At 46.5% G+C, this 25,594-nt stretch overlaps 1 protein-coding gene across 1 annotated transcript in view; it reads left to right on the top strand.

Annotated features, from left to right (window-relative positions):
• Positions 1-25,594, top strand: part of TESC (tescalcin) — a 118,433-nt gene that overhangs the window by 89,385 nt on the left and 3,454 nt on the right. Inside the window, exons 3-6 of the mRNA XM_030218240.1 lie at positions 14,162-14,242; positions 16,205-16,344; positions 24,639-24,700; positions 24,798-24,905. Of these exons, the coding sequence (XP_030074100.1) occupies positions 14,162-14,242; positions 16,205-16,344; positions 24,639-24,700; positions 24,798-24,905 (391 nt within the window). The remainder of the gene's footprint in view (positions 1-14,161; positions 14,243-16,204; positions 16,345-24,638; positions 24,701-24,797; positions 24,906-25,594) is intronic.

Here is a 25,594-nt window from a genome sequence, read left to right on the forward strand (position 1 = left end):
AGGACTAATGTTCCGGGGCAGAGGGAGCAGGGAGCTAGCGGAGCCGACAGGTGCACGGCTGCTCTCTGCACCCTCCAGCAGCCAGGAATGCACCCGGGGGGGGGGGGGGGGGCTTGATGTGCCGGGGAGGGGGGTGTCATTGCGTCGGGGGGTGGTCGTGCGGCACCCTGGGGGGACGGATGCCGCTGCACTCAGGGGGAGGGTGCGCAGCGGCAATCCGCCCCAAGTGGCTGCCGACCTAGGATCGCCACTGTCACCACATAATAACTGATTTGCATGTGGTTAGCGCATGAGCCCTTAGTGGTGGTTAGGGCTCACTCAGTAATGGCCACATGCTAATGGGAAATTAGTACGTGGCTATTAATAGGAAGAATGGAAAATGGGGCCGTTTTATCGCCACGCTAAAAGTGGCTTCAGCTCATGTGGTAGGCCCGTGCTGGGGATAGCGCAGGCCACTTCTTAGCGCAGCTTTGTGAAAGGATCCCAAGAGTTTAATTATGTTGCATTGTTTCTAAACATACTTTATGGGTGGGCCTGGGTGGGCACAGGCCCACTCATTCATGCCTCAAGCCCACCCAGTCTACTGGCCCCTGAAGCACCTCATTGGCGGTGCCTCATGCCTCTCGCTCTCTCTCTCTCTCTCTCACCCTCATGGCAGCTGCCCATCTCTCTCTAAATTCCCCACCCCCACCCCCATTTACCTTTGAGCTATCACTGGCAGCGATTACTATAATCAACCTGCACCAGCCCTGCAGCCTTCCTTAATGACATAATTTCCTGTTTCTTCACTGACGGGGACGCGGTAGAAGGAAGCCTGCAGGGCTGGCGCAGGCTGCTTACTGGAATCACTGCCGGCGATGGCTTGGCGGTAGACTGGGGAGGGAGAGAGGAGCAGATACCAGTGGGGGAAGGGGGGAAAGAAAGAGAGGAGCGGATGCTGGAGGAGAGAAGAGAGGAGCGGATGCTGGAGGAGGGAAGAGAGGAGCGGATGCTGGCCGGGGAGGAAGGGGAAGAGAGGAACGGATGCCAGGCGGGGGAGGGGAAAGAGGACCGGATGCTGAGCTGGGGGAGGGGAGGGAAAATTAGGGATATTAGGAGCAGAGGGAAAGTTTAACAAAAAAAACTGTATGTATGGACAGGGGTGGGGGTGGGAAGGGCCCACCCAAAATAACAAGTCTGGCTACACTCCTGGTTTTAATGTTTACGTTTTAAATGTATTATTTTAACGTGCCTTGGGCTTTTTGATGAGCTGTGCCATGAAGTTTAGTAAAGTAAAGCTAGAAATAAGGCGGGGGGAGGGGGGGTAAGGGTTTGGTATTAGATTCATAGGGACCTTTGTTTTCAATTTCAAATGATTTTCACCCATAATACATTTCATCCCAATGTTATCACTTACAGGAACTGTCTTTTATTTATTTACTACTGCAACAAAGCCCCTTTCATCAAAAATGAAACGGGCCCTAGGAAGGCTCTCGTCTAAGCGATTTCTCCTCTCCCCTGCCCACCCCTCCATGTCCAGCATGTCTCCTCTTCCCTGCCCTCCCCTCCATGTCCCGCGATTCTGGCCTCCCTTCCATGTCTAATGATTCTCCTCTGCCCTCCCATCCGTGTCCCGCGATTCTCCCTTCGCCTCCCATCCCCTCCATGTCCAGCGATTCTCCTCTGCTCTGCCCTCCCCTTGATGTCCAGCGATTGTTCTGTGCCCTGCCCTCCCATCCATGTCCTGCGATTCTTCCCTCCCCTCCGTGTCCCGCGATTCTGGCCTCCCTTCCATGTCTAGTGATTCTCCTCTGCCCTCCCATCCGTGTCCCACAATTCTCTCCTCACCTCCCATCCCCTCCATGTCCAGCGATTCTCCTCTGCCCTGCCCTCCCCTCGATGTCCAGCGATTGTCCTGTGCCCTGCCCTCCCATCCATGTCCTGCGATTCTCCCCTCCCCTCCATGTCCCGTGATTTTGGCCTCCCCTCCATGTCCAGCGATTCTCCTTTGCCCAGGGGAGATTTGGGAAATTATAGACCGGTGGGTCTGACGTCAGTGCCGGGGAAAATGGAAGAGGCCATTATCAAAAACAAAATTACAGAGCACATCCAAGGACATGGATTACAGAGACCAAGGCAGCACGGCTTTTGTGTGGGGAAATCTTGCCTGACCAATTTACTTCAATTCTTTGAAGGAGTAAACAAACATGTGGACAAAGGGGAACCGGTTGATATTGTGTACCTGGATTTTCAAAAGGCGTTTGACAAGGTACCTCATGAAAGGCTACAGAGGAAATTGGAGGGTCATGGGATAGGAGGAAATGTCCTATTGTGGATTAAAAACTGGTTGAAGGATAGGAAACAGAAAGTGGGGTTAAATGGGCAGTATTCACAATGGAGAAGGGTGGTCAGTGGGGTTCCTCAGGGGTCTGTGCTGGGACCGCTGCTTTTTAATATATTTATAAATGATTAAGAGATGGGAGTAACTAGCGAGGTAATTAAATTTGCTGATGACACAAAGTTATTCAAAGTCATTATTGTGAAAAATTACAAGAGGACCTTACGAGACTGGGAGACTGGGCGGCTAAATGGCAGATGGCGTTTAATGTGAGCAAGTGCAAGTTGATGCATTTGGGAAAGAGGAACCCGAATTATAGCTACGTCATGCAAGGTTCCACGTTAGGAGTTACGGACCAAGAAAGGGATCTGGGTGTCGTCGTCGTCGATAATACACGGAAACCTTCTGCTCAGTGTGCTGCTGCGGCTAGGAAAGCGAATAGAATGTTGGGTATTATTAGGAAAGGTATGGAAAACAGGTGTGAGGATGTTATAATGCCGTTGTATCGCTCCATGGTGCGACCGCACCTTGAGTATTGTGTTCAATTCTGGTTGCCGCATCTCAAGAAAGATATAGTGGAATTGGAAAAGGTGCAGCGAAGGGCGACTAAAATGATAACGGGGATGGGACGACTTCCCTATGAAGAAAGACTAAGGAGGCTACGGCTATTCAGCTTGGAGAAGAGATGGCTGAGGGGAGACATGATAGAGGTATGTAAAATAATGAGTGGAGTGGAACAGGTGGATGTGAAGCGTCTGTTCACGCTTTCCAAAAATACTAGGACTAGGGGGCATGCGATGAAACTACAGTGTAGTACATTTAAAACAAATAGGAGAAAATGTTTCTTCACCCAACACATAATTAAACTCTGGAATTCGTTGCCGGAGAACGTGGTGAAGGCGGTTAGCAAGGCAGAGTTTAAAAAGGGGTTAGACGGTTTCCTAAAGGACAAGTCCATAAACCGCTACTAAATGGACTTGGGAAAAATCCACAATTCCGGGAATAACATGTATAGAATGTTTGTACGTTTGGGAAGCTCGCCAGGTGCCCTTGGCCTGGATTGGCCGCTGTCGTGGACAGGATGCTGGGCTCGATGGACCCTTGGTCTTTTCCCAGTGTGGCATTACTTATGTACTTATGAGTGTGAGGGAGTCGGAGAAGGTGGGCACAGAGTATCTGGTCCGGCAGTTACAGGTCCTGGCCTTTAAGCCCTTGAGGGAATTGGTAGCCGAAGGCTATGTGGAAAAAGTGGGTTTTAAGAAGTTTCTTAAATTTAGGGCAGGATGTTTCAGTTCTGATCAGAGGAGGAAGGTCGCTCTACAAAAAAGAAAGCTGTAGAGTGGGTGGACTCATAGTGAGCCTTACAGGGGGGTGGAAGATTAAGTCGAGAACTCAAAGCCCCGGCCTCAGCGCAGACTCTTATCAGTCCAGCAGAGAAATGACTGTTTGCGTGTTAAAAGTCTGTTTGTCTACATTGATCTTATCTTTTTATATGATTGCAAACTGCTATGAACAAACATTTACATTCTGAGGCAGGACACGGGGCTCATTTTCAGCTCCATTGGGGTGAGAGACAGCAAATGGCAGAGGCTGATCCTGAAGATTGCTTGGATTTGGGGATCAGCGTGAGTGAGTCCAGGTTCCTCACCTGTGATTTGAGGGAGAGTTTGTGCCTCCAAAAGAGAGATTTTGATCCACAGGAGCTCAGACAAAGTTTGTTGTTTTTAGTCCGTTTCTGAAAGGCAGTCAGTTTATTTCAGGCTCTGGTTCACTGGGCATGAACAGCTGCACGTCCTGATGTTCACGGTGATAAAGGACGGATTTCAGAAAGCTGCTGCTTTACACGTGGAGAGTCACAGGACTCGGAGGTTTCAGCGGAGCATGGTGGGGGCTCGGGCAGAGCAAAATCTACTTCTGTAATTCCCCATTCTACAATTTTTTTTAATTAGGCTTTATTTACCGCCTTTTTGAAGGAATTCACTCAAGGAGGTGTACAGTAAGAATAGATCAAACATGAGCAATAGACAATTACAGCAGTAAAAATATTCAAGTAACAATACATAGTAACAATACATAGTAGATGATGGCAGAAAAAGACCTGCATGGTCCATCCAGTCTGCCCAACAAGATAAACTCATATGTGCTACTTTTTGTGTATACCTGACCTTGATTTGTATCTGCCATTTTCAGGGTACAGACCGTGGAAGTCTGCCCAGCACTATCCCTGCCTCCCACCACCGGCTCTGCCACCCAATCTCCGCTAAGCTCCTGAGGATCCCTTCTTTCAGAACAGGATTCCTTTATGTTTATCCCACGCATGTTTGAATTCCATTACCGTTTTCATCTCCACCACCTCTCGCGGGAGGGCATTCCAAGTATCCACCACTCTCTCCATGAAAAAATACTTCCTGACATTTTTCTTGAGTCTGCCCCCCTTCAATCTCATTTCATGTCCTCTAGTTCTACCGCCTTCCGGTCTCCAGAAAAGGTTCACTTGCGGATTAATACCTTTCAAATATTTGAACGTTTGTATCATATCACCCCTGTTATTCCTTTCCTCCAGGGTATACATGTTCAGGTCAGCAAATCTCTCCTCATACGTCTTGTAACGCAAATCCCATACCATTTTTGCTGCTTTCCTTTGCACCGCTTCAATTTTTTTTACATACAAAGTATGGCATGGTATACTACTTGCAATGACAACACAATATGTACTAGAACATTATAATTGGTAGTGAAGGGTAAGGCAAAGTTGTAACATATAGATTAGGAAGAATTAGAAAGTAAGGTGATTGATTTGAAGAAAGTTGCATGTGAGGTCAGAGAGATGGTTAAACATTATCTCAGCTAGGGTAGGAGTGAATAAACATGTCCCACTGCAGTATGTGCAGCCAGTCAATCCTTGTGTGTGTGTGTGTGTGTGTGTGTGTTTTGGTTGAAAAGCCAAGGTTTCACCTGCTTCCTGAAGTAGAGGTAGTCTTAGAAATACACACATGGCAAAAACATTTCCCCATCGGGCACAGGGCTTTTACACAAGGGATTAAGGGAGTCGCTCTCCTTAGCCTCTGTTGTGTAATTTCTACCTTCAAGATGAAACAAAATTAAAACTGTGACATCACTTTTTAATTGGAGGAACCTTTCTATATAGATTTGTAAAATGGACTAACACACCTCTTATAGGTGTAAGTTGTGAAATCACCATTTCCAGTCGGGCGTTGCCGGTTGGTTTTCCCCTGTGTACAGGGAGTGGAGTAGTAGCATAGTGGTTAGTGCAGTGGACTTTGATCCTGGGGAACTGAGTTCCATTCCCACTGCAGCTCCTTGTGACTCTGGGCAAGTCACTTAAACCTCCATTGCCCCTGGTACAAAATAAGTACCTGAATATATGTAAACCGCTTTGAATGTAGTTGCAAAAACCTCAGAAAGGCGGTATGTGAAGTCCCAGTTCCCTTTCCCTTATGACATCACAATATCAGAAGTGAGCCAAGTATTGGGCAATCAAGTCATTGTGACATCACTGCTGAGGTTGGCTCTTATTGGTGGAATGAGTGGAGGAGTAGCCTAGTGGATAGTGCAGTGGACTTTGATCCTAGGGAACTGTATTGGGCAATCAAGCCATTGTGACATCACTGCTGAGGTTGGCTCTTATTGGTGGAATGTGTGGAGGAGTAGCCTAGTGGTTAGTGCAGTGGACTTTGATCCTGGGGAACTGTATCGGGCAATCAAGCCATTGTGACATCACTGATGAGGTTGGCTCTTATTGGTGGAATGAGTGGAGGAGTAGCCTAGTGGTTAGTGCAGTGGACTTTGATCCTGGGGAACTGAGTTCAATTCCCACTGCAGTTCCTTGTGACTCTGGGAAGTCACTTAACCCTCCATTGCCCCTGGTACAAAATAAGTACCTGCATATATGTAAACCGTTTTGAATGTAGTTGCAAAAACCTCAGAAAGGCAGGATATCAAGTCCCTTTTCCCTTTCCCTATTTGAGATTCTAGATGGAACGTTGCTGTTCCACTAGCAACATTCCATGGAGAAGCCTGCCCTTGCAGATTAGCAACGCAGCCACGCAGGCTTCTGTTTCTGTGAGTCTGACGTACATGTGCAGGACGTCAGACTCACAGAAACAGAAGCCTGCGTGGCCGCACTGCTATGTGCAGTGGCAGGTTCTACATGGAATGCTGCTAATGGAGGCGTAGCCTAGTGGTTAGTGCAGCGGACTCTGATTCTGGGGAACTGGATTCAATTCCCACTGCATCTCCTTGTGGCTCTGGGCAAGTCACTTAACCCTCCATTGCCCCTGGTACAAAATAAGTATCTGAATATATGTAAACCACTTTGAATGTAGTTGCAAAAACCTCAGAAAGGCAGTATATCAAGTCCCATTTCCCTTTCCCTTATGACATCACAATATCAGAAGTGAGCCAAGTATCGGGCAACCAAGCCATTGTGACATCACTGATGAGGTTGGCTCTTATTGGTGGAATGAGTGGAGGAGTAGCCTAGTGGTTAGTGCAGTGGACTTTGATCCTGGGGAACTGAGTTCCATTCCCACTGCAGCTCCTTGTGACTCTGGGCAAGTCACTTAACCCTCCATTGCCCCTGGTACAAAATAAGTACCTGAATATATGTAAACCGCTTTGAATGTAGTTGCAAAAACCTCAGAAAGGTGGTATATCAAGTCCCATTTCCCTTTCCCTATTTGAGATTCCAAATGGAATGTTGCTACTATTGGAGATTCTAGATGGAATGTTAATGTTGCTATTCCACTAGCAACATTCCATGTAGAAGCCTGCCCTTGCAGATCAGCAACGCCGCTGCGCAGGCTTCTGTTTCTGTGAGTCTGACGTCCTGCAGGACGTCAGACTCAAAGAAACAGAAGCCTGCGCGGCCGCATTGGTGATCTGCAAGGGCAGGCTTCTACATGGAATGTTGCTAATGGAGGAGTAGCCTAGTGGTTAGTGCAGTGGACTTTGATCCTGGGGAACTGAGTTCGATTCCCACTGCAGCTCCTTGTGACTCTGGGCAACAAGTCACTTAACCCTCCATTGCCTCTGGTACAAAATAAGTACCTGAATATATGTAAACTGCTTTGAATGTAGTTGCAAAAACCTCAGAAAGGCAGGATATTAAGTCCCTTTTCCCTTTCCCTGTGTATGGTTGTAAAGTGGCTGTTCCTGGGAAACCCATGTGCACTCCTTTATGTCCGAATGTGTATTTTACAAAAGGCTACAGCTGGAATGGAGCAAATCCATCACCTGGACGTCTTGGTTCCAGTCTCAGCATTCTCTGTGAAAATGAGCCTTTCTAGATCTTTAAAAAAAAAAAAAAAATAGCCACATCATTCCTTATGCTATGAGTTTATCTTGTTGGACAGACTGGATGGACCGTATAGGTCTTTTTCTGCTGTCATCTACTATGTTGAGGGGGATCATTTTAAAAGCACTTTCTAGATGCTTTGAAAATTTGTATTTATTTTATTTTATTGCATTTGTATCCCACATTTTCCCACCTATTTGCAGGCTCAATGTGGCTTACAGAGTTTTGTTGTGACATAATCATTCCATGATATCAGATACAATTAGTAATGTACAACGATTAGGTGAGGGAAGAGAGAAGGAAGGTGTTAGGCAAGATATAAGGTGGACTGTAATAATTGGGTAAGTTGGTGAGGTAATTTTGTAAGGCTATGGGTTCTCTTTGTAGGCCTTGTTGAATAGATGTGTCTTCAGAGATTTACAGAAGTTAGTTATGTCATCAATAGCTTTCAGGGCTGTAGGTAATGCATTCCACAATTGCGTGCTCATGTAAGAGAAGGTGGTGGTGTGTATCAGCTTGTATTTTAATCCTTTACAGCTTGGGAAGTGCAGATTGAGAAATTTGCGGGATGATCTTATGGCGTTTCTGGGAGGCAGGTCCACAAGGTTTAGCATGTAGATTGGGGCATCTGCGTGAATGATTTTGTGTACAATCGTGCAGATCTTGAATGCAACTCGTTCCCTGAGTGGGAGCCAGTTAAGTTTCTCTCTTAGGGGTTTTGCATTTTCATATTTGGTTTTTCCAAATATGAGTCTGGCGGCGGTATTCTGGGCTGTTTGGAGTTTTTTGATAGTCTGTTCTTTGCAGCCAGCATACAGTGCATTACAGAAGTCCAGATGACTTATTACCATTGACTGTACCAAGGTACGGAAGATATATCTCGGGAAGAAAGGTTTTACTCTTTTGAGTTTCCACATGGCGTGGACCATCTTTTTCGTTGTGTTCTTCATGTGAGTATCGAGTGTGAGGTTTCGGTCGATGGTGACTCCAAGAATTTTTAGATTTTGTGCGACGGGGAGAGAACAGTATGGTGTGGTTATTGTGGAGTAGTTGTTTATGTTGTGTTGTGAGGTGAGTACGAGACATTGTGTTTTCTCTGTGTTGAGTTTCAGCTGAAATGCATCCGCCCAGGAGTGCATGATTTGGAGGCTTTGGTTGATCTCGTTGGTGATTTCGTTTGATCATGTTTGAATGGGATGTAAATCGTGACATCGTCTGCATATATGTAGGGATTAAGGTTTTGATTGGCTAGAAGTTTGGCTAAAGGTATCATCATTAGGTTGAAGAGGGGGTGATATGTCCGCGTTCGTTGTTACTTGGTATGATCTTGTGGTCAGGAATCCTTTGAACCATTTGAGAACTGTACCTCCTACTCCGACGTATTCTAGTATATGTAGTAGTATTCCATGATTAACCATGTCAAAGGTGCTGGACATGTGGAATTGTAGGAGGAGTATGTTGTTACCAGTTGCAATTGCTTGTTTGAATGAGTTCATTGCAGACACTAGTACCGTTTCAGTGCTGTGATTTGACCGAAATCCTGATTGGGACTCGTACAGGATTGAGTGTTTATTTAGGTATTCAGAGAGTTGTTTCGTCACTATGCCCTCCATGAGTTTGGTTATGAGCGGGATAGATACTACTGGGCGATAGTTGGTTAGGTCCATTGTGCTTTTCTTAGCATCTTTTGGCAGCGGAGTAAGTAAGATGTTTCCTTTCTCCATGGGAAAGAGACCATTTTGAAGCCTGTGGTTTATATATATATATTTTTTGTTTTACATTTGTACCCCACGCTTTCCCACTCATGGCAGGCTCAATGCGGCTTACATATTATAGACAGGTACTTATTTGTACCTGGGGTAATGGAGGGTTAAGTGACTTGCCCAGAGTCACAAGGAGCTGCCTGTGCCTGAAGTGGGAATTGAACTCAGTTCCTCAGTTCCCCAGGACCAGAGTCCACCACCCTAACCACTAGGCCACTACTCCACTCCACTCCACTCCTTATATGATTCGTGAGGTCTTTTTTGAATTGTTTGGGGGCGGATCTTATTAGGCTATTGGGGCAGATGTCTAATTTGCATTGTGATTTGGCGTATTTTCCGAGCCATTGTGAGAATTCATCTGACGATATCGTGTCAAAGTTGGTCCGTGATCGATCTGCTGGGCTTTCCCCAGGTTTTGGATCTAGACATTCAAGGATCCTTGTGTATTCAGTGATGTTGGTAGGTATCATGCGTCGGAGCTTTATAATTTTTTCATTGAAGTAATTTGCAAGATTGGTTGCGGATGGGTTGTCTGTGTTGTTAGAGGCGTTGACACTGTCATTTATGATTTACTTCTTGCCGCACTGTCCTCTTTTGGGTTCCAAGGTTCTGTCCTCTCCTGGTTCTCCTCTTATCTCTCCCACCGCACCTTCAGGGTTCACTCTCATGGATCTTCCTCCACTCCCATCCCACTATCTGTTGGAGTTCCCCAGGGATCTGTCCTTGGACCCCTTCTCTTCTCAATCTACACCTCTTCCCTAGGCTCACTGATCTCATCTGATGGTTTTCAGTATCATCTTTATGCTGATGACACCCAGCTATATCTCTCCACACCAGACATCACCGCGGAGACCCAGGCCAAGGTATCGGCCTGCTTATCCGACATTGCTGCCTGGATGTCCAACCGCCACCTGAAGCTGAACATGTCCAAAACCGAGCTCCTCGTCTTTCCACCTAAACCCACTTCTCCTCTTCCTCCACTCTCTATCTCAGTTGATAACACCCTCATCCTCCCCGTCCCATCTGCCCGCAACCTCGGGGTCATCTTCGACTCCTCCCTCTCCTTCTCTGCGCATATCCAACAGACTGCCAAAACCTGTCGCTTCTTCCTCTTCAACATCAGCAAAATTCGCCCTTTCCTTTCTGAGCACACCACACAAACTCTCATCCACGCTCTCATTACCTCTCGCCTTGACTACTGCAGCTTACTCCACACCAGCCTCCCACTTAGCCACCTATCCCCTCTTCAATCCATTCAGAACACTGCCGCACGTCTTATATTCTGCCAGAACCGATATACTCATATCACCCCTCTCCTCAAGTCACTTCACTGGCTTCCGATCAGTTACCGCATACAATTCAAGCTTCTCCTCCTTACCTACAAATGCACCCGGTCTGCGGCTCCTCACTACCTCTCTACCCTCATCTCCCCCTATGTACCCGCCCGTAACCTCCGCTCACAGGACAAATCCCTCCTTTCAGTACCCTTCTCCACCACTGCCAACTCCAGGCTCTGCTCATTCTGCCTTGCCTCACCCTATGCCTGGAACAATCTTCCTCAACCCCTACGCCAAGCCCCCTCCCTACCCATCTTCAAATCTCTGCTTAAAACTCACCTCTTCAATGCTGCTTTCGGCACCTAACCTTTCGAGAAATATAGTATGCCATATCAGATCGACTCTACACTTGTCTTTTAGATTGTACACTTGTCTCTAGATTTACACCTGTCTTTTAGATTGTACACTTGTCTTTAGATTGTACACCTGTCTTTTAGATTGTAAGCTCCTTGAGCAGGGACTGTCCTTCCATGTTAAAATTGTACAGCGCTAAGTAACCCTAGTAGCGCTTTAGAAATGTTAAGTAGTAGTAGTAGTAGTAGTAGTAGTAGTAGTATTTAGTAGATTGTTTACGAGTGAGAAGAGTTTGTTTGTGTCCTTGTAGTTTGGTCCTATTTTGGTTTTGTAGTACGTTCTTTTAGTTTGTCTGATAGTGTATTTGTATTTTCTTTGTAGCTGTTTCCAGTCTTTGAGTGTATGTTCGTCTTTTTTCTTGGTCCATGCTCGTTCTAGTCTTCTGACCTGTGAAGCCTCTATGTGATTGTGGCTTCAATGCAGCCAGGTATATTTTCACTGGCCTGCATACGTGACTGTTTCATAAGTTACACATGCATGTTGTGACTCTGCACTCAAACCCCATCCCCAAACATGCCTACCCTCAAGCCACATCACAGCACACGCCTTTGTGTCACTGCACACACCTTATGCATGGGTTAATTTTACTGGAGGCCTGGCACGTGCACATAACATGATTTATACCTGAAAAATGATTTATAAGGCATACCACAACGATCCATCCTAAATACCAGACAACGAAACGCAAGCCTGAACTGGATAAAACCCAACTTTCTATACTCGACTACCAAGGTCCACTCTACCACAAATGAACTTCAATGCAATACCACTTGATCTCTTATTCCGAATATGAACTCTTTATACTTGACTGCTTAATCTACTATCCGCCTCATAATCGAAAGTGAAAGACGCCCATATTTCGACCCAAATCGGGAGATGGGCGTCCTTTTCCTGTGGGCGCCCAAATCGGTATAATCGAAACCCGATTTTTGGCATCCTCAACTGCAGTCCGTCACGGAGACGAACAAAGATCACGGGGGCGTGTCGGAGGTGTGAGGAAGGCGGGACTGGGGCGTGGCTATTGGCCGAGGAGAGATGGGCGTCTTTAGCTGATAATCGAAACAAGGGCGTTTTGACGAGAATTTGGTCCGCTTTATTTGGACCCTTTTTTTCAGGTCCAAGTCCCAAAGAAGTGCCCCAACTGACCAGATGACCACCGGAGGGAATCGGGGATCACCTCCCCTGACTCCCCCAGTGGTCACTAACCCCCTCCCACCAAAAAAAACCCACTTTAAAAACTTTTTTCCCCAGCCTGTATGCCAGCCTCAAGTGCCGTACCCACCTCCATGACAGCAGAATGTGTTCTATCCTCTGACAGCCTTTCCCTGGTTCTGATGTGGGTCTCGGGTGAGTGTGACACCTTTTCTGTTATGGGCACTGCAGAGTCACATCAGCAATGCATTGTGGTGGGTGTAGGGTATTGGGCTCCGTGATTCCACTAGCTTGTGTTAAATGCTCACGATGTTGGTAGTTGGTAGGCTCTACTCCCATAGTGCTTTCCCCTCTGCTTACTAGGTCAGAGTGTGCCCTGTTTTGTTTCCGGTAGTCCATGAGGTAGTGGCCATTTGTGTAAGACACTTTTAGATCCCTTTCATGCGTTAGCCACGTTACAGCACTTAGTTCTTACCTTGAATGTTGCTGAAAGAGGGCATTCTACAGCATTCTGCCAGCTCTGACCTACTACTGCTAATCTCAGTACCAGGGAGACTCATTGCCAGTGGGGCACAACCTCTGATCTGCAGTTAACTGTGAGTAAACATGCTTATTCAAATAAAGGACGTTTTCAGCGAGATTAGTCTTCAGGTGTGAACTGCTGTGCCAAGGTTATACAGCAGCAACAAGTCCTGTCCCTGGAGCACTTTTAGTGGGTACCGCAGTGCACTTCAGGCAGGCAGACCCAGGCCCATCCCCCCCCCCCCCCACCCGTAACACTTGTGGTGGTAAATGGGAGGCCTCTAAAACCCACTGTACCCACATGTAGTTGCCCCCTTCACTCCTAAGAGCTATGGTAGTGTTGTACATTTGTCCCTCTCACGACCAAATGGCTTGGATTAGGACGTTTCTGGGCTGGGCATTTTTAGTTTCCATTATTGCTTAAAAAAAAAAACCGCCCAGCTCAGAAAGGACCAAATCCATAGCATTTGGTCCGTCCAAACCGTATTTTTGAAACGAAAGATGGACGCCCATCATTTTCGAAAATACGGTTCGTACCGCCTCATCGCGGGGACGTTCTCAAAGATGGACGTCCTTAAAGATGGACGCCCCTTTCGATTATGCCCCTCCACATCAATCATAATCTCTAATGTAATACCACTTGTATCTCTCACTCTGGAAATTGCCATGACGGAACAATGTAAGCCACATTGAGCCTGCAAATGGGTGGGAAAATGTGGGATACAAATGCAACAAAGAAATAAATAAAGTCCTGTGCTCAGGGATTAGTGAAGTCCATGAGGAAATGACAAGCTGAGGCAACGGGAGGGAGAAAGGCCTGCAGGTTTTCGGAAACCACAGTTCAGCATGTTTGTGACAGGCACTTGGGTATGGGGTGTCCGTAAAAAGAGCAAAGAACCCCTAATTTAAATCAAGCCCTGCCTCTCCATCTGTGAAGCTCATTCTCTAAACAGCCACCTAGTGGAAGGTGCCACTTATTTGCCATTAATGGATAGGTGGACATCTGTGTGCACTGGACACTATCTATAATGTAGAGCCTAAGGTCCGTATCACCTGACTATAAAAGGGGGGGGGGGGGGGCCCGAGAGATGGGTGTCTCCCAGTTATGTGTATAGTTTACAGGATAATATAAATGACGTGTGTCTCTTGGCATATCAATTTGACATGGCATAAGAGGGCACCAGTGCTGATTGACACTACTTTTCCATAACAGAATGAGCGCTAAGCACACGGCATAGGGGCGTCTAAACCGAGACGCCAATTTCTATAATTGCTGCTGTTTGCTTTCTACTCCTGTCTTGCTATCGCTGACCTCTCTGTCGCCGCTCATCACTCTCACAGGCCTGTTTCTCCTCTGCTTTCACATATTTATTCACAGACCTTTTCTTTTGTTTTCCAGAAAGAATCATTTTGACAGAATCACTGACCTGGAATTGAATCCAATCAGGGCAAAGATTATAAGTGCTTTTTTTGACAAGAGGTAAGGCATTTCTTCAGCATTCGTATCAGTTTTGTCATTCCTTTTCCCCCTTCTTTGGCTAAACAGTATTTGCAGAATTTCATGTACTTGCTTTTGCTAAAACTTCCAGTGCAGGGTCAGGCATTAATGACCAAGATCATGCAGCAAAATCTTAAAAAGGTGGTTGGTTCAGTGGCTGGGATGGCAAGTGCTGTGAGAGGCTGCAGTGGCCGTATTCATGGGGGAAGGGGGCAAGAGAGCCTTGTCATTGCCTAATGGTGACCCCAAGTGGCCAGTCAGGGCACATGATTGATGGAATCTAGAAAGATCCACAGTGCATGGCCCCCATCTGACGATCATTCTTTCTTTACTTATTTATTCAGATCTGGCTCATGTCTTTTCCAGGGCATCTAGTCATAATAACCCTGACAAAACAGCCTTGTAACAAAATAACCCTTGACATTTCACACCCTAACAAAACAGCCCTTGACAAAATAGCCCCTACACAAAACAGCCCCCTCAGAAAAAATAACACATCACAAAAAATATAATAAACTACAACTTAAATCTTCATTGATAAAGACTCCTATCAGCATTCAATTGCATAAAGCATTTATAAACAAAATTCTATAGCTACAAACTGGTTCATGATCTGTTCTGCTATTTAAATAAACTATTCTTCCATCACCATGCTAATTTAAAAAATAAAACCCAATATTGTCATCATTTTCATAGTCTTACCAACCTTATCCTGTTTGGCAAGGTAAGATTATTAGGAAAAAAAATGCAGTGCCATATTCTGGGCAGCCTGATCGGACCCTTTTGTCAGGGTGGGGGGGGGGGGGGGGCTAATTTGTCAAGGGTGATATTGTGGGCAGGCCGTTTTGACAGTGGCTGTTATGTCAAGGAGCTTTTTTTGTTTGGAACTTTTTTTGTCGGGGCCATTTTGACCAGGTACCCTTTTCCAGTTACATAGTACAAGGATGGCAGAGAAGGACCTGTTCAGTCCATCCAGTCCACGTAAAGATCTGCCCAGTCCACCAAAGTGGCCAGAGCCACACCTGCCACTCCCTGCAGGATACACACTTTCATGATTAAACACCTGGCATTACAAACAGGGCAGTTGGCCAACCACATATGGGCAGTTCTAGATGACGCAATCTTTGCGCAGAATACCAAACAAGCAAGCCAGTGGTCTAAAGGGTGGTTTTATTATTATGCCTGTAGCATAGTCAGCGTCTCGGCATTTACTGCCAGCTGATTTCTACCACGAGCTAAAAATGCAACCGTGGCTTAGTAAAAGACCTCCTTAAACTGTACCCAATAATACATAGGTAAAATGAGTTTATCTTGTTGGGCAGACTGGATGGACCATACAGGTCTTTATCTGCCGTCATTTACTATGTTACTATCCAGCTTATTTTCAAAAGAGAAGGCCGGCCATCTTCCGACACAAATCGGGAGATGGCTGGCCATCTCCTAAACCCGGCCAAATCGGCATAATCAAAAGCCAATTTTGGCCGGCTTCAACTGCTTTCCATTGCAGGGCCAGCCAAAGTTAAAGGGGGCATGTTGGCAGGGTACGGAAGGTGGGACGGGGGCGTGGTTACGAGAAGCTCCCACCAGAATGTTGGGAATCTGTTGGCAATGTGATCTGGTCCAAACCCTTTTTAACGTATTCTGCCGTTTCACATGCCGTTCTGTGTACTCGGTTTCTTTTCTGGGTCTTGCTTTTGCTTTGCAGCTTCAGCTGCTTCACTGCTAAAATCTACGAAGCCCCTGGCACAGGCCGGCAGAGGGACTGTTTGTGCCAATGATGTTCATGACAGCTCCTAGATTATTTGGCGAAGGAACATCCTATGCAGACCAACTACTGCAATGGCTGCCATAAATCTTTCTTTGCCCACTTGTGAACGAGACTATAAGAAGTATATTTACAGCAAGCGGTGGCATTTTACATTTTTTTCCTATTTTGTCCCCAAGGAACCTGCGGACAGCACCTGGTGGCTATGCCGAGGAGATCAATTTTGAGGAGTTCCTGACCATCATGTCTTACTTCAGGCCGCTGGGGGAGAAGTTGGATGAAGAGCACGTGCAGCAGTGCAGAAAGGACAAGCTAAGATGTGAGGTTTTATGACCTTTCCCCTCTTCCCCCCCCACCCCCGAAGTCTCTGAACTCTAAATGTCCTCTGCTCTTCAGGATTCCAGCAAACCTTCCTGAGACACTTCAGGTCTAGGAGTTAGTTTCTTTTGGACAAGCAAGTGATGTCATCTGATAATGCTGGGACACAGGAGCTCTCTCAGAGTTCAGAAAATACTGGTATGCATTGGAGCCGATTCTGTGGGTGCTGTGGGTGCTTGAGCACCCCCAATATTGAGAAAATTCCTTGTATGTGTCCAGGGAGGGGTCATTTCCATTGGGCTTAGCAGCCCCAATAATTTTGAAAAGTTGGCTCCTATGCTGGTATGATGGTCATTACGAATGTCTCGTAAACCAGCCCTCGCTGAGAACCACTGCTTTAGAGGCACTTTTCAAAGCACTTAGTAATCTATGGAACTTTGTAAGGCTATCAGGCTTATTTTTGAAAAAGAAGGGCGCCCATCTTTCGACACAAATCGGGAGATGGGCGTCCTTCTCCTAGGGTCACCCAAATCAGCATAATCGAAAGCCGATTTTGGGTGTCCTCAACTGTTTTCCATCGCGGGGACGACCAAAGTTCACAGGAGCGTATCGGAAGCATAGCGAAGGCGGGACTGGGGCGTGCTTAACACATGGGCGTCCTCGGCCGATAATGGAAAAAAGAAGGGCGTCCCTAACGAGCACTTGGCTGACTTTACTTGGTCCATTTTTTTCTTGTGAACAAGCCTCAATAAGGTTCCCGAACTGACCAGATGACCACCGGAGGGAATCGGGGATGACCTCCCCTTACTCCCCCAGTGGTCACTAACCCCCTCCCACCATAAAATATTTTTAAAGTTTTTTTTTTTTGCCAGCTTCAAATGTCATACTCAGCTCCCTGACAGCAGTATGCAGGTCCCTGGATCAGTTTTAGTGGGTGTAGTGCACTTCAGGCAGGCGGACCCAGGCCCATCCCCCCCTACCTGTTACACTTGTGGTGGTAAATGTGAGCCCTTCAAAACCCACCAGAAACCCACTGTACCCACATCTAGGTGTCCCCTGTTACCCTTTAAGGGCTATGGTAGTGTTGTACAGTTGTGGGTAGTGGGTTTTGGGGGGCTCAGCACCCTAGGTAAGGGAGCTATGCACCTGGGAGCAATTTCTGAAGTCCACTGCAGTGCCCCCTAGAGTGCCAGGTTGGTGTCTTGGCATGTCAGGGGGACCAGTGCACTCGAATGCTGGCTCCTCCCAATACCAAATGGCTTGAATTTGGTCATTTCTGAGATGGGCGTCCTCGGTTTCCATTATTGCTGAAAACCGGGGACGACCATCTCTAAGGTCGACCTAAATGTTAAGATTTGGGCATCCCCCACCGTATTATGGAAACGAAAGGTGAACACCAATCTTGTTTCGATAATACGCATTTCCCCGCCCCTTCCCGAGGATGTCCTGCAAGGACGCCCTCAGGAAAACTTGGGCGCCCCACCCCGTTCGATTATGCCCCTCCAGCTAACTTTGTAAGTCTAAGTGCTTTGAAAATGAGCCCCATAGTAACCTATGGAAGTGCTTTGAAAATGAGCCCCTATATGTGTTAAATCTACGGGGGCTCAGATGAGCAAACTATAGTCCTCGGGCCACATCCAGAGCTGGGTCTCGGCCTGCTGGCTGCGACAATACAGGGAGTATGTGGCTGGAAGTGCCAAGCTGCTTCCTCCTGGCTACAACTTACAGAGGACCTTTCCCTGGTCCACTGACCTCACACACACCTGGACCATGCCACCAGTGTGGTTCTCGGGCCTAAAAGTCTGCCAAGCTGTGTTATAACTAATAGCAAACTGGGTGAGTTGGTCCTGATTTTCAGCTCCTGTTTCAAAAGCGCCTAAAAACCTCTCGGCATGAAGACTGCAGAACTTCGTGACCAACCCCTTGTGACTTAAAACCAGGTGTTTACCCTCATGTTTACCAGTATGTTAAATCCAGGGCCAGTGTCTACATAAAGGAGGGTGTTAGGAGATTATGTACACAGACACCAGGGGTGGAGGCATGAGACAGACTGCGATAATCTCCCCAAAGTGTGTATAATTTATTATTTATGCTACAATTGCCAAGTGTCTCATTACAATTACACGGTACTTTAAACCTCATGAGAAGGGGCTGCAAGGCTGGTACGTGAATCCTGTTCCCTGCCTGGCTGATGTTCTACATTCTGTGTACAGAGCCCTAACCGATGAGATAATGGACCTGTGAAGTAAACAGAATGTTCTCAAGCAGATAATGATTTGTTTGTCTTAATATAAATTAAAGAACCCCAGGATGAGATGTAGAATCTGAAAGGCCAGGTAGGTCTGAGCTGATTGAAAGGGGCAGTTCCATAACTTGGGCAGGGCTGCCGGGAGGGGGGGGGCAGGGGGGCAAAATTCCCTGGGCTCTGGACTCCAAGGGGGGGCCCAGCACTGGGGTCTGTCTCTCTCTCTCTCCTGCTCCTGATGGGACCTGAGTGATCGTGTCCTGACAGGAGCAGGAGAGAGAAAACTCTGGCACCGGACCCCCCTCGAAGGCTGGGGAGGACCTGGAGGAACAGACACAGTAGGCCTGCTGTTCTTCACAGTCTGTTGCATTGCCTTCCCCTGCAAGCTGCTTTTCCCCTCAGGCCACGCATGCGCGACCTGAGAGAAGAAGAGTAGCGCTGGAGAGCGAACTCTTCTGTTGGCGGGGCCTTGGGATCCCTGCCAGCCAAGGTGCCTAATAGTTATGGTGGGCGGGTGGCAGCAGCGATCAGAGAAGGGGGGGGGGCAGATCCTGGGGGGGGGGGGGGGGCAGCGGCAGCCTTGCTCCAGACTCAGCTCAGTCTCTCGGCAGCCATGAACTTGGGAGGTTCTTAGATGCCATGGCCTGAGCACCAATTCTTTAATTATTATTACTATTATTTATTTATCGCATTTTTACCCCACTTTTTCCCACAGAATGCGGGCTCAAAGTGGCTTACAGTAGACTGAAAAGGCTAGCGCCCATCCAGTGGTTATACAAATACAATATTTATAGAGACAAATAACTAAAATAGAGAAAGAAAGAGTAGAAACGAAGGAGATTAAAATGCATTTATACTCCACATTTTCCAACCAGAGTTGTCGCTTCAGTGTGGCTTAGATTTACATTAGTTAATCAGTCATCATCTTACAATTTGCATCAGTCAATCAGTTAATGGCACCATGGCGCCAAGAATTCGTTCTACATACTGGTGCAAGTCAGCATCAACCTGCCTACGTTTAGGCCCACTTACGCCAGGTCTATGGCGCGCTATGCAGTGAGTGCAACTTAAGGGTCAGGTTCAGTAACTTCTAGAGTGGCAGGTGCTTATATACAATAACGACTAGCCAAGATCCCAGTCATACGCCTGCTAAAGCCTGGTGTAAATGCCGGCATACAAGTTAGGCAGCGTTCTCTGAAATGCTGTGCACAACGTTTTGGAACGCCCTCAACACGCCCACGCTCACGTGCACTTTTGAGATACGCGCTAGGGGAGTTAGATGCCGTGCCTTACAGAATACCGTGCATCCCAGATGCGCATGAAAATTTTAATGAGTGCCAATTAACTACTACTACTACTACTTATCACTTCTATAGCGCTACAAGATGTACGCAGCGCTGTACACTTGAACATGAAGAGACAGTCCCTGCTCGACAGAGCTTACAATCTAATTAGGACAGACAAACAGGACAAACAAGAGATAAGGGAATATTAAAGTGAGGATGATAAAATGGTTCTGAGCAAGTGAATAAGGGTTAGGAGTTGAAAGCAGCATCAAAAAGGTGGGCTTTTAGCCTAGATTTGAAGACGGCCAGAGATGGAGCTTGACGTACCGGCTCAGGAAGTCTATTCCAGGCATATGGTGCAGCAAGATAAAAGGAACAGAGTCTGGAGTTAGCAGTGGAGGAGGAGGGTGCAGATAAGAGAGATTTACCCAGTGAACGGAGTTCCCGGGGAGGAATGTAGGGAGAGATGAGAGTGGAGAGGAACTGAGGAGCTGCAGAGTGAATGCACTTATAGGTCAATAAGAGGAGTTTGAACTGTATGCAGAAACGGATAGGAAGCCAGTGAAGTGACTTGAGGAGAGGGCTAATATGAGCATAACGACACTGGCGGAATATTAGTCGTGCAGCAGAATTTTGAACAGATTGAAGAGGAGAGAGATGGCTAAGTGGGAGACCTGTGAGAAGCAAGTTGCAATAGTCTAAGCGAGAGGTGATAAGAGTGTGGATGAGGGTTCTGGTAGTGTGCTCAGAAAGGAAAGGGCGAATTTTGCTGATATTATAGAGAAAGAAACGACAGGTTTTAGCAGTCTGCTGAATATGTGCAGAGCAGGAGAGGGAGGAGTCGAAGATGACCCCAAGGGAGCTGAAGAGACAGGAAGGATGAGTGTTATCCACAGAAATAGAGAATGGGGGAGGAGGAGAGGTTGGTTTAGGGGGAAAGATAAGAAGCTCAGTCTTGGTCATGTTTCGTTTTAGATGGCGCTGAGACATCCAGGCAGCAATGTCAGACAGGCAGGCTGATACTTTGGCCTGGATTTCGGCTGAGATTTCTGGTGTGGAGAGGTTAACATCAATAATTAGTAGTTAGCATACAATTATTGATAGTTCTGAGTTCATTATCCAGTTTATTTCTGAACACATCTCGGAAGCAATCCCAAAGTAGGACGCTCAACCGTGGGCACCATATACAGAATGTGGGGGAAAGTGTGGGGAAAGTAGGTGACACACCCATGTCCCACTGCATTCCTCATGTACCATGCAATAACTAGAATGAAAGGAAAGCAATTTGTTTTCATTGAGCGCATAAATTATGATATAGGATTTCAAGGTGACGATATTTATACAATTACTGGCCAAAAAATCCCTTATTTGTCCTGTTTGTCTGTCTTGATTAGATTGTAAACTTTGTAAAGCAGGGACATGTAGTGTTCAGTGCTGTTTACGTCTAGTAGCGCTATTAGAAATGATAAGTAGTAGTAAGAAATAATTAGTATTATGTGGTCCCAAAACTAAACTCAGGTACCAGATTTGTAGACCTCTGACCCATTTCCTGATTTGTCTGGGTCCTAACTCCTGAGCTTTGGTTTGTGGCCTGAGGGCAAGAAGCACTAAAATAAACGAGCCAGTAACGTGGGTTTTAAACTGGTTCTAGCCAGTTTAACGCGCAAGTAGTAAACCAGGACATGCACAAAAGGGCATTGTCCTGTCACGGTAGCAGCTAACGAAAACAGAATGCAGATGAGCAAATTAGTATTATAATGTGTCTAAATCGTATTACAATGAGATGCACTACCGTTTTCCGATCCCCTCAATGTGGAAAACCTAACGGGAGGTCTGCACCTCTCGTTGGGGCTACTGTGAGGTAATCGGAAGGAAAAAAAAAACGTCCAAGTGCTCGTCAGGGACGTCCTTCTAAAGTGCCTGACGATCTGTGCTCCTGGATTATGGGGACTACTTGTTTTTTTTGAGTGAAAGACGTCCATAAAGGATGTCCTTGGCATGCGCAGAGCAGCCAGCATAACGCTTGGCTGCTCTGGGCATGCTCAGTTGGCTGACTGGCTTGGAAGGAAATCCCATGCAAATGAGCTAGCAGCGAGCAGCTCGTTTGCATTCGATTTCCTTGATGCATGCCCGTCCCTTACCGATTCGCTAAGGAATCGGTAATGATTTTTTCGTGCATCTTGGCCTGAGTCGCTCTTAGTCTAGAGGAGACTGTGGATTGGATGGGCAGACGCACTGGGAGTTCACGAGGCAGCTTTTGGCTTCTGACACAAAAGATCAGATGAAATGCTAAAGATAAGCCAGATGTAGGGAGAAGTGATCAGAAAAGTACATCTGTGATGAACCAGCACTTATCGCTGGTTTTCTGTCCATACTTTGAATTGTAATTTTCGTTCTTTTTTAAGCTCACGTTCCTGCTCTCTCATATATTCAGAAGAACATTTTGGTTTTCCTCTAGGACACATTTTAAGCACATTTAGCTGCTTTTTACCGTTCCTGCTGTCAGCTCTTGAGCTTTGGCACGCTGTGTCCTTTTCTCCTCTATTTTTAGTCCCTGGCAGTAGTTCTCTTACAGCACATTTTTAAGTTGTTTACTGATAATTTTGCAGATATATTCTATCCAGTACTAGAAATATAAAGAAAACCCTTCAGAACCACTCAGCACGCTGTCCTATAATCACATAGGGGCCATTTTACTAAGATACAGAGGTGCCTAAGCCAGGGGCGTAGCCAGACTTCGGCGGGAGGGGGGGTCCAGAGCCTGAGGTGAGGGGACCCCACTACGCTATTCCCGTAAACCTTAGAGACCCCTTTACTAAAGCTTAGCGCATGTAAAATAGGCTTCTTAGCATTTAGCGCGTGCTAATTCCATTAGTGCACGCTAAGCTTTAGTGAAAGGGTCCCTCAGTGCCTCCTAAGAGACGGCAAGAGCCTGTGTTAATAGCATGTAGGTGTGCGGTAGACCCAGTGCATTAAAGGGCCCTTTTACAAAGGCATGCCAAAAACTGGTCTACGGCAGCGTGGGCGCATGTTTTTGGCACACGCTGGACCTGTATTGTACCGCATCTGGAAAAGACGGGATTTTTTTTACTGGGCTGGAAAATGGATGTGTGGCAAACTGAAAACCATCGCGCGTCCATTTTCGGCCTGAGACGTTACCGCCACCCATTGACTTAGCGGTGTCTCACGCCAACTGCCATTTACCACTGGGTAGGTAAATTTTCACTGGGTAGGCTGTTTTCAAAACCAGGCTAAAAGCCCACCTCTTTAATGCTGCTTTTGACTCCTAACCTCTACTCACTTGCCCTGTACCCTTTTATCCCCACCTCTTTAATTCCCTTACCTCTTAGTTGTTCTGTCTGTTTGCCTGTCCTATTTAGATTATAAGTTCTTTGAGCAGGGACTGTCTTTTCATGTATGGTGTACAGTGCTGCGTATGCCTTGTAGTGCTATAGAAGTGATAAGTAGTAATAATGTAGAAGCCTGCCCTTGCAAATCAGCAATGCGGCCGCGCAGGCTTCTGTTTCTGTGAGTCTGCGGCCGCATTGCTGATCTGCAAGGGCAGGCTTCTACATGGAATGTTGCTAGTGGAGGAGTAGCCTAGTGGTTAGTGCAGTAGAACATGGAATGTTGTTACTATTTGAGATTCTGGAATGTTGCTACTACTTGAGATTCTACATGGAATGTTGCTACTATTGAGATTCTGTTGCTACTATTTGAGATTCTACATGGAATGTTGCTAGTCCACTAGCAACATTCCATATTTAGATTGTGAGCTCTTTGAGCAGGGACTGTCTTTTCGTGTATGGTGTACAGCGCTGCGTATGTCTTGTAGTGCTATAGAAGTGATAAGTAGTAGTACTAATAGTAGGGTAGGTGCCCCGCAGTAGAAAATAGAAACTATTTTCTACTGCGTGTTTTTGGCATGCGTCAAATTCAGAATTATGCCCGGGGCACGTGGTAGCCAGGTGGTAATGCCGATTTGGCGTGTGCTGGATGCACGTAGGCCCTTACTCACCTTTGTAAAAGGGCCTCTAACTGCAGGGAGCATTCCACGCCCATTCTCTGCCATGCTTCACCCAGGAATGCCCCCAACCAAAGACTCCATTAACACATGACTTGCTGTGCGCTAATGGAGTCTTTACCTCAACAGCAGTTAACCTGTCCTTCATTAGCTGTTATAACTCTCTAAACTGTGCATTAACAGTATATACAGCTTAGTAATGTTTAGAAATGGTGTAAAACCCTAAGGCAAAACTAAAGAGTGAGGCTGACTCAGAAAGGATATAAAAATGTAAAAGTCTTCATTGTAAAAGGCATAAAACCGACCCGACATGGCTGTGTTACGGCACAAAAGGCCTGTCTCAGGGGTCAAACCAATCCGTTATGTTGTGTTGAAAGAAACTTGACTTAAAAGAGATGAAACGCCAGGTGGTCCCAAGTGGAGAAAACACTCTGCGATGCAGACGTCTTACCGATCAACCGGTGATGTAATAAATGCAAAAATGTAAACCCCCAAAGATGGTAAATCCAAAAGACTGGTCTTCCACTTGGCCAAGTGGGATAAACAAACACGTTTTTAATCTTTCTACAGTTCCTTCAGCTTTTTCTCATATACAGTGTGAATATTGCTCAGTGATCACCACGTACTGAACCTCTTGCTTCTGTGCTGTGGACGGACTCTGGACTATTTTGAACTGTTTTCTTTTCCTGCATATGAAAGTAAAATCTCTAATTGTCTCCTCCCTCTGCTTGTGTCCCCAGTTCTTTTCCACATGTACGACTCAGACAACGATCAGAAAATCACGCTGGAGGAATATAGAAATGTAAAGTATGGCTTTTGTGCCCTTATTTCATTTCAGATCACTCGCAAGCTCTGGGCTAAATCCTACTGTTTTCTCTTTTTCCATCCCTGTCCTGTAGGTGGTAGAAGAACTGCTTTCTGGTAACCCTAACATAGGGAAGGAGGCAGCGAGGTGCATCGCCGATGGAGCCATGTTAGAAGCAGCCAGCATCTGTGTAGGACAAATGGTAAGCTGCCCAAATCATGTTTTATAAGAAGGTGCGAGAATTTGTGTGCCGTTATCCTACGCTTTCAGGTATGGACCAATCCTGAGCTTGGAAGGCACCTGATTCAATCATAATAACCACTGAAGAAAGCAGAGTTGCTTACCTGTAACAGGTGTTCTCCAAAGGCAGCAGAATTACTCAGGCCCAAACGTAGGTGGTATTACCCAATGGCACTGGGATAAAACAAGTCTACTAGAGCTCAGAAGAAGTGTAAAGTCCTGATCCTGTGTTGCCCTTTCTGTGCACAGCAATCCCCCAAGTCTCCTCAATTAGTTCATGGGGGCAGGCGGAATTGTGTACCTGCTTAATCCTGTGACAGGTAAGCACCTTTGCTTTCTCCAGTGTCAAGCAGGACTGGATCAGGTGACTCCTGAGCTCAGCACTGCTCCGTTTATGGGAGAACTGCCCCATTGTCGAGGACTAAATCATTCACATGTGCAGGGAGAGCTGAATAATTTACCTGGACCGATTGCTGGGGTGCTGCTTGACAAATGGCATTATTCCCAATAATTCCAGACAGTTGTGCAAAATAAAAGTATGTAGCAAGGACCGTGTGAATTCTTTGCAAGGACTGCTTCATTGTAACGTAACTGAAGACATGCCACCAATTAGGCTGCAAATGCTTTGCCACTAGAGTACCAAGTCTATTG

Source organism: Microcaecilia unicolor, chromosome 11 (genome assembly GCF_901765095.1).
Source record: "Microcaecilia unicolor chromosome 11, aMicUni1.1, whole genome shotgun sequence".
NCBI lineage: Eukaryota > Metazoa > Chordata > Amphibia > Gymnophiona > Siphonopidae > Microcaecilia > Microcaecilia unicolor.